The sequence below is a fragment of the Nicotiana attenuata genome, unplaced genomic scaffold (assembly GCF_001879085.1).
Source record: "Nicotiana attenuata strain UT unplaced genomic scaffold, NIATTr2, whole genome shotgun sequence".
Classification (NCBI taxonomy): Eukaryota; Viridiplantae; Streptophyta; class Magnoliopsida; order Solanales; family Solanaceae; genus Nicotiana; species Nicotiana attenuata.
The window spans coordinates 1-10,393 of NW_017676999.1; the positions used below are offsets into that span (position 1 = coordinate 1).

Genomic DNA, 10,393 nt, shown 5'->3' on the forward strand with positions numbered 1-10,393 from the left:
AGTTATTCAGCTGTGGTTAGCTCTAGGACAACTCTGGGTACGCTCGAGGACGAGCGTTGGTTAAGTTAGGGAGGATGTGACGACCGACCCGTCGTCTCATGTATTACAGCCCGTTTCCCCATTTACTGCTTCTTCATGTTTCATTATCAGCAACGAGTGAGTTATGGTTGAATTGAATTGGTTTGGATAGGAAATGAGACACTTAGTCTCTTTAAGGAAGGCTTAAGTTGGAAAGGTCAACCGGACGTTGACTTATGAGTTAGAAGGCTCGGATGTGATTTCCGGTGATTCGGTTAGCTTCGGGGGATGATTTGTGACTTGGGAGTGCGAACGGAATTGATTTTGGAGGCCCGATGTAGAATTAGGCTTGAATTGGCGAGGTTAGTATTTTGGCGAATTCCGGTGGATGGGTGAGAATTTGATCCGGGGGTCGGAATGGAATTCCGAGAGTTGCTGTAGCTTCGTTAGGTGATTTTGGATATGTGTGCAAAATTTCAGGTCATTCGGAGGTGTTTTGGTCGGGTTTTTGATCGAATTTTTAATTCGGAAGTTTTTAAGAAACTTAGGCTTGAATTCGATGTGATTTGATGGCTTTAGCGTTGTTTGATGTGGTTTGATGATGGGAACAAGTTTGAATGAGGTTTTAGGATGTATTGGCATTTTTGGTTGAGGTCCCGGGGGCCACGGGGTGAATTCGGGTGGTTAAACGGAAAATTCGGAGTTTGTTGCAGGTTTGAAGATGCTGGTTCTGTCATTTCCGCATCTGCGGAAAAGGGACCGCATAAGCGGTTCCGCAGATGCGGCGTATTGGTCGCAGAAGCGGTCCTTGAGGGACCAGGGCTTTCCGCAGAAGCGGACGAAGTTCCGCAAAAGCGGTCACCGCAGAAGCGGTTTTGGGACCGCAGAAGCGGTCCTGGGCGACTTGAAGGAAAACCGCAGATGCGGTGAGTAGGCCGCAGAAGCGGAAACCGCAGAAGCGGTGAAATTGTCGCAGAAGCGAAAACAACTGTTACAGAAGGGTTTTTTTTTATATTGTTTTCATCCGCGAACAAGAGTTGGTTTCAACCATTTTAAAGCGGTTTTGAGAGCTTTGAGCGAGAATATTCGAGGGCTTTGACTGAGAATCAATTGGAGGTAAGTTCCTTGGTCTAAATATTCGAGTTTATGGTAGAAATTACAAGTAAATTGTGGAAAATTCGTCAAAAACGGGTCAAGCTAGGGCTTGAAAAGTTGTGATGTAAAAACGGATTTTGAAAGGGCATTTGAACTCCGATTTTGGTAAAATTAGTATGTGTAGACTCGTGGCGAGACGAGGAATCCAGTGATGTAAATTTTATAATTTTTCGAGAAGTGGGCCCGGGGCTCGGGTTTTTCCAACTTAGTGAATTTTGGTGTTTTTCGAGTCTTTTCGATTGGGTTATGTTTCTTTAGCCTATTGTAATGTATTCGTTGTGGTTTTAATCAAATTCGGCGTGCGAAGAGATTGATTCGAAAGGCAAAGGCATAGCGAGCTAGACTTGTGGCCGGCTTGAGGTGAGTAATAGATGTAGATGATGACCTGAGGGTTTGAAACCCTGGTATATCACATTGTGACGCTATATTGAGGCGAGACACGTACTCTATGACGAGTGCGGGGTCGATTGTGACTGGGGATTGTGACCTAGTCCGTTCCGATTGATGTTCGTACTGTGTTCTTGACTAGAAATTGTTTGGTAATCATCCTACTTGGATTTTATGAATATGTTTGGGGCTTTGTGCCTATCATTTGCATCCTTCGGGGATCCTTATCACTGCTTCCATGATGCTTAGCATATTTCATGATATCAGTCCTAAGTTAGACACTGCCTCGAAATGTTTAGTAAATAAATAAAGGTTTAAACACTTAGCTCTATAACTCCTAATAATTGAAACTAAAAATGAACAATTTGACTGTGCCCGAGTGGCTTGCATGCATATATATATCTGGACTGAGTGTGGATCGGGCTGCACGCCACAGCAAATGCTACGATGATATTGCACTTGGGTTGTAGGAGCCCCTCTGGAGTCTGAACCCCCACAGTGAGCGCGGGTACCCAAATGGATCGGGCTGCGCGCCGCAGTGGTCAATGCAATCATGTGCATTGCATTGCGTTCATGCATTTATACCTATTTGTCTTACTTGTCCTGGTATTGTTGTTGTTCCACCGTTTTATGTGCTGAATCGCTGATTATAGCTTTATATTATAATATTTCGGAATTTCTTACTTTCAGCCATTATATATGTTTATTACTCACTGATTTGGAAGTACTCACTTTACTCCCTGCACCTCGCGTGCAGCTGCAGGTATCGTTCACCCGGTAGCGGGTTATTAGCGGATTGAAGGTATTGCTATTGTAGCTGAGCAAGGTGACCGCCAGCGTTCGCGGCACCGGATGTTGTCTTTTATTTTCCAGAAATTTTACTTGTATATATTTATTGGCATGTAGTTGTGTTAAGGTTTCCTTAGATGCTCGTGACTTGTGACACCCCGGTCGGGTAGTAATTAACAATTTCTAATGCCATTAAGTTGTATCTTCTATTCATTTATGTTTAATAATTGTTAGTGAAAGGATTTGGGTTAGTTGGCTGGCCTTGTCTTCCCGAGGCGCCATCACGACCGGGTATGGGAATTGGGTCGTGACACAAGCACTCCAAAGAAAGTATTATTACCAAATGGTGACATTACAACTGTTACTCATACAGTATCAAGTTCTATATTAGAGAATAACACAATAACAAATGTGTTTTATATTTCTCAATTCAAGTACAATCTATTGTCAGTTTCTAAGCTAACCAAAGAGTTGCAATGCTCAGCAACATTCTTTCCTGATTTTTGTGTGTTTCAGGAGCTCTTCACTGGGAAGGTGAAGGGGATTGTTAAAGAGGATGGTGGCCTACACCTACTATATACTAACACAGCTGAAAGGAACAAAATGGCCGCTTTAACTATAAGAGGAAATGATACAACTGAGGCTGACAAATCAGATGTAATTCTCTAGCATAGAAGATGTGGTCATGTGTCTACACAGACTCTTAGGAAGTTACTACCTATAGATATTGATACTCTCAAGAATAGAATAAATAAGTGCACAATGTGTCCTTGTGCTAAACAGGCTAGATTTCCATTTCCTACAAGCAGTATTCAAAGTAGTACGTGTTTTGATCTAATACATATAGACTTATAGGGGCCTTATATAATTGCTGCAATGGATGGAAACAAGTAGTTTTTGATTATTGTAGATAATTTTTCAAGAACGACTTGGGTGTTTCTACTAAAGCAAAAGTCCGATGCATGTGTTTCAATTTAGCATTTCTTCAATTATGTCAGAACTCAGTTTGATATAACAGTGAAGGAAATTAGAACTGATAATGGTACAGAGTTTGTGAACTTTGTGTGTGAATAATTATTCAAAAACTTGTCACGACCCCAATCCCGGTCGTGATGGCGCCCAACACAATGCTAGGCAAGCCTGACCATTTGAACACTCTCAACCCAGGTACGAAACACATTACCAAATAATAGAGTTAAATTACCAGTTNATGAGTACATAAACAACATGTACCCAGTAAGTATCCCGTCTAATCTCGAAGAAGTAGAGACGAGAGGTCGACTTGATACTTACTAAGGTCAAGATAATATAATAATAATGTGAGATATACAGCATGAATGATCTCTAATGACACAAGTTTAAAAGAAAAGTCATATTCGTGTTCTTGACCATAATTCAATTACCATTTGCCCTTTTTAATACTTAACAAGTAATCATGTCATGTCTAAACTTAAGCATATATTTATCATGCGCAATCATGCCGAGGTCGACGGCCCACTCCAACAGAAAATAAATTGTGCACTACCGAGGGTCGAACGGCCCGAACCATAGATGCATCTATTCTCACCGAGGCGATCGGCCCGATCCGTAATTATCAAGAAAAATATCAAGGATGCACACAAGGCTCATTTATATACAAGGAAACTCCTACCAAGGTTCAACAAGCTCATATGTTCACTTTTCATTCCCTCAAGTCTCTAGCAAATCATAAATGATCATATTGGCAATAAAAATAATAGATATTCCCCAATTAGGCATGATGTGGGTCCTAAACTACCCCAACAATTAATATTATAGTAGCTACGCACGGACTCTCGTCACCTAGTACGTACGTAGCCCCCGCATTTAGCAACAATTACTCATTTATAATCCTATGGGGACAATTCCCTCTTACAAGGTTCGAAAGGAGACTCACCTCGCTCCGAAGCGCACTTCCAGTATCAAGAACAAGCCCAAACCCTCAATTCATAGCCGAACGAGCACAAACTAATTAAAATAAAGTAAGAACTAGTCAATAAAGGCTTACAAGGTTGAATTCTAACTATTTAAGTGACTTCCCAACCTTTCCCGCAAGTTTCCTAAATTTCGACCCCGGGCCCACGTGCCCGGATTCCGGGATTTTTCGAAGGAAGTTGCTCTCTATCACCTAAGGATCACAAATATACGATTTCTAGTTCATTACATGGCAAATTACATGATTAAATCTTAGTTTTATTAAAACTCTAGGTCTAGCTCTAACCCTTGATTTTTGCTCAATTTTTAGTGTTTAATCTACCTAATACGCATGTATTTAAGATAAGGATGAAGGGAAATTACTTACCTTACCAAGCTATGTGGAAACCCTCTCTTAGAAGCACCCAAATCGCCTAAGTGTAGAGTGAGAAATGATAAAAATGGCTTTGGGTTGGAATTAAATGAACCCCTCTGCCCAGCTGTTTCCGCTTCTGCGGAGTCTGCTTCTGCGGAAATGGGCCGCTTCTGCGATTCAGGCCCAATATGGCTAGACCGCTTCTGCGGTCGAAGTGCCGCCGATGCGGAACCGCTTCTGCGGTTCCAGGACCGCTTCTGCGATTTTTCCCCTGGGCTACCTTGGCCGCTTCTGCGGTGTCCTGACCTGTCACGACCCCAATCCCGGTCATGATGGCGCACAATGCTAGGCAAGCCCGACCATTTGAACACTCTCAACCCAGGTACAAAACACATTACCAAATAATAGAGTTAAATTACCAGTTAAGCATGATTCTAATATGTGATAATAGGTAAATCAGTGCGGAGAAACCATAGCAAATACCAAAAACAACGCCCAAAGGATCTGGTGTCACGAGTCTAGAGCCTCTACATACAACCGAGTAGTAACCTATACATATAAAGGTCTAAAATGCGGAAACAAAGGGGGGTAAGTGGAGGAATCGGGTCCTGCGGACGCCATGCAGCTACCTCGATAACTCCGGTATCAAATCTGAGCAACAGCAAAGCACTCTACGGAGCCTCCTGGATACCTGTATCTTCCCACATGGTGCAGGGAGTAAAGTGAGTACTCTGACTCAGTGAGTAACAGAAATAAATAACGAATGAAGATAAGAAAACTCGTAAAAACACTACACAGTTCTATATCAAAAAAACAAATGCAGTAAACAGCAGCTAAGTGAGGAAAACAGGTGAATATCCCTCAAACCAGTACACAACTCACTTACTCCTCTCAAAGTCCGGTAATTTACTTAAACTATTGCGGCGTGCAGCCCGGCCCGTACAGTATACTGATGCAACGTGCAGCCCGATCAATATATATATATATATATATATATATATATATATATATATATATACTGCTGCGACCTGCAACCCGATCAAATAATAATATATACTGCTGCGGCGTGCAGCCCGATCCAATAATAATAGTCGACTGCGACTGGGGGTGTGCAGACTCTGGAGGGGCTCCTACAGCCCAAGCGCTATAATACTGCGGTGTGCAGTCCGATCCATTTATGTATATATGTATTTCGCTGCGGCATGCAGCCCGATCCGGTATATATATCAAATACCCTCACTATGGGGCCCCTGACCCCTCTCAGTCAATATAGACTTGGCCTCTCGGTCCCACTCAGCTAAGACAGCGTTTCCAACCCCAGGTGTTCCTCATTTGGATTGCCAATTTCTAAATCCGGTTCATGTTATGTTGAACAGTTAAGAACATGACTGAGGGTATGATTTCGACAAGTAAAGTGAAGTCAACTAGTACAAAGTACCCCCTAAGGTTTCTACAGATCGGCACAAGGCCCCAAACATGGCAACTAGCCCAGAATATACTGATATTAATTAAGTCTCAGCCAAAAATACAGTAGAGTCATCAATCGGGATGGACCGAGTCCGAATCCCCAGCAGTAACAACCCCACGCTCATCATACAGCGTGTGTTTCATCTCAACATAGCACCACATAGTGCAAATTCGGGGTTTCAAACCCTCAGAACGTCATTTATAACTGTTACTCACCTCAAGCCGGCCGAAATCCTAGCTCGCTTTGCGCTTGCCTCATAAATCAACGTCCTCGCGCGTAGAATCTGGTCAAAACCACAAGGAATACATCATAATGGGCTAAGGGAACATAACCCAATCGAAAAGACTCGAAAATTATCAAAAATCACGAAGTTGGCAAAACCCGAGCCTCGGGCCCACTTCTCGAAAAATTACGAAATTCACATCACCGGATTCCTCGTCTCGCCACGAGTCCATACATATCAAATTTACCAAAATCGGAGTTCAAATGCCCCCTCAAATCCCAAATTTTCATTCCAAAACCTAAGCCCTAGTTCTTCAAAATTTTTACCCAACTTCCAAGAATTAAAGGTAGATTCTTCAATAAAAATGATGTTTCTAGACCATAGGACTTACCTCCAATTGATTCCCAGTCAAAACCCTCACAAAATCGCGTCAATAGCTCCCAAGCTCGCTCAACAATGGAGGAAAAATGGTGGAGCTCGCGGATGAAATAAATCCTTTAAACCTTTCTGCCAACAGCGATTTTCGCTTATGCGGTCCCGCTTCCGCTTATGCGGGACCGCTTCTGCGGCCAAAAATCCGCTTATGCGGTCTTCACTTAAAAACCCAGACTTCGCTTATGCGACTCGAACTCCGCTTCTGCGGTACATTGTCCGCTTATGCGGACCCGCTGAAGCGACCAACTTTCGCTTATGCGGAACTACCCTAGCCCACACCTGGACGCTTCTGCGATCGCTCACCCGCTTCTGCGGAACCGCTTCTGCGGTCCATTTTCGCAGAAGCAGAAATACCAGATACCAACAATATCAGACCTGAAGAAACCTTCAAAAACTCTCTTTTAACCACTCCAATTCACCCCGAGGCCCCCGGGACCTCAACCAAAACACCAACACAACCTAAAACCTCATACGAACTTGTTCCAATCATCAAAACACGTCAGACAACACAAAAATCCTCAATCCACCACTGATTCAAGCCTAAGTTTATCAAATTCTTCCGAAACTCACATTCGATCAAAAACCCAACCAACGTCCAAATGACCTGAAATTTTACCCGCACATCCAAAATCACCTAACAAGGCTACTGCAATTCTCAGAATTCCATTCCGCGGATCAAAATCTCACTTACCAACCGGAATTCGCCTAAATCCAACCTTCGCCAATTCAAGCCTAATTCTACACCGGACCTCCGAATTCAATTCCGATCGCACTCCTAAGTCACAAATCATCCCCTGAAGCTAACCGAATCACCGAAATTCACATCCGAGCCCTCTAACTAAATAGTCAACTTCCGGTTGACTTTTCCAAAACAAGCTTTCCTTAAAGAAACCCAGTGTCTCATTTCCATCTAAAACCAATCCAATTCGACTCGATCACCTCCAATACCGATAATGAAGCATAGAGAAACATAAAAATGAGGGAAACGGGGCGGTAACTCACGTGACGACGGATCGGGTCGTCATAAAACTTGGGAGTCATACATCAAAGAACCTGTGTATATACCCCTCAACAGAATAGAGTAGCTGAGAGGAAACACAGGCGCATATTTGAAGTCACAAGGGCTATTAGATTTCAAGCTCAAATACCTATTAAGTTCTGGGGTCACTGCATATTAGCTGCTCTCTACTTAATAAATAGGATGCTCAGCTCTGTCATTGGCAACATATCTCCCTTTGAAAGGTTATATAAAAGGAAGCCTTCTCTAATGCATCTTAGAATATTGGGTTGTCTATGCTTTGCTAAAACTATACAAGAGCATGACAAACTAATGCCAAGAGCAAAATTATCCATACATTTGGGATTAATAGAAGTTCAAAAGGGCAACATTCTATATGCTATATGATCCTTCAACTAAGTCATTTTTCATAAGTAGAGATGTAGTACTTAGAGAAGATGTATTTCCCTTTATCAAGAAAGAGTACAACTCTTAACCAATATTTGTTGATACAACACCAGACTCAGGAATGCAACTAGATAATTCTACAATACTATTTGAGAATAGAACGGAAGCTACAACCACTAATAAGAGTGACAACACTAGAAGAGGTGAAACAGACAATTAGCACAACACAGAAGAAAGTTATACAGACATGCATACAGAACATACACAATATGGTTATAGTTCACACGAAATGCCACCTACTACTACTGAGATACAAAATCAACCATCAACTAAAGTCAGGAAATCCTACAGAGACAAACATCCTCCAGTCTGGATGAGAGATTTTGTGTCTCTCAATATTCATCAAAATGTACCATATGCTCTAAACAAATATATCAGCTATGATCATCTTGTCTCTAAATATTAGTTCTATGTAGCTGCAACTTCATCGGTTACTGAACCAACTAACTACTCTGAAGCAATTCTAGATTCAAGATGGATACAAGCAATGGATGAAGAGATAAAATCTCTTGAGAACAATCATACCTAGAACATTGTAACACTACCAGAAAGCAAGAAGCCTATAGGATGCAAGTGGATTTACAAAATCAAGTACAAAGCCTCAGGTGAAATTGAAAGGTTCAAAGCTAGATTAGTAGCCAAAGGCTATAGCCAAAAGGATGGGATTGATTATCAAGAAACAGTTCACCAGTGGTGAAAATGGTCACAGTAAGAACCACTCTTGACTTAGCAGCTACATGGAAGTGGCACATACATCAAATGGATGTATATAGTACATTCCTTCAAGGTGATTTATTTGATGAAATTTATATGGAATTACCACAGGGATTCAAAAGTCAGGTGGAGAACACTGTGTGTAGACTTGTTAAATCTCTGTATGGGCTCAAACAAACCCCTAGACAATGGAATGCAAAACTTTGTGAAGCATTGCTGAGGTTCAACTTCAAATAATGTCATTATGATCATTCCCTATTCATCAGAAAACAACTGAATGTACTACTATAATTCTAGAATATATATATGATATGTTAATCACGGGTGACGGTCAGCAATTGATTGAGGAAACAAAAAACCTAATGCACAATGCATTCAAAATGAAAGATCTGGGGGAGCTAAAATATTTCTTAGGAATTGAGTTTGCCGGATCCAATCAAGGAATAACTATGCATCAGAGAAAATATGCTTTGGAACTAATTTCAGAAGTTGGCTTAGCTGCAGCCAAACCAGCAATAACTCTGATTGATGTTAATATCAAATTAACCTCTAAGCAGTATAATGACAGCATTGGTAAGGCAGAATGTTCAAAAGAAGAAGACAGATGAGTTGATCAAACTTCCTATTAAAGACTAATAGGAAAACTTCTATATTTAATTGTAACCATGCTAGACATAGCATTTGGAGTTCAAACTCTTAGCCAATTCCTTCAACAACCCAAAAGATCACACATGGAAGCTGCTTTAAGAATAGTAAAATATGTTAAAAGTCAGCCAGGGCAAGGGATTTTGCTATCAAGCACACGGAACAATACAATCACTGCTTTCTGGGATGCAGATTGGGCTGCATGCCCTTTGACTAGAAAATCAGTTACAAGGTTCCTAGTTAAGTTCGTGACTCCTTAGTCTCATAGAAGTCTAAGAAGCAAACCACTGTATCTCGAAGCTCTGTAGAAGCTGAATACAAAAGCTTAGCAACAATAGTAGTTTAACTCATTTGGCTGTATGGTTTACTAACAGAAGTTGATACACAGATCCAGTTACCTATCAATATCTACAGTGACAGCAAAGCAGCCATACAAATAGCTGCAAACCCCTACCATAAAAGAACCAATCATATTGAAATTGATTGTCACTTTGTGAGAGAAAAAATTTAACAGGGACTTGTCATCACCAAATATGTTGCAACAACAGATCAACCTGCTGATATTCTTACAAAGGGATTAACCAAGTGCAACATGAATATTTAAAATCCAAATTAGGTATGATCAACATTTTTCCACCACTTAGCTTGAGGAGGGGTGTTAAATAATATGAGGATAGTTTAGTCTTTGTAGCTAAAGGTTGTTATTAACCATTAATGGTTGTTAGAGAGTTAGTTAATTAGTTAAATATACACAACCAAAAGTGGTGTATAAATACGTGTACTTAG

General features: G+C 41.2%; 1 protein-coding gene across 1 annotated transcript; it reads left to right on the forward strand.

Annotated features, from left to right (window-relative positions):
- The first annotated feature begins 9,411 nt into the window (after positions 1-9,411).
- On the forward strand, positions 9,412-9,867 carry LOC109221285 (uncharacterized mitochondrial protein AtMg00240-like). The gene is made up of 2 exons (XM_019385750.1): positions 9,412-9,535; positions 9,635-9,867. Exons 1-2 carry the CDS (start codon positions 9,412-9,414, stop codon positions 9,865-9,867), a joined length of 357 nt encoding a protein of 118 aa, XP_019241295.1.
- Positions 9,868-10,393: the final 526 nt, after the last annotated feature.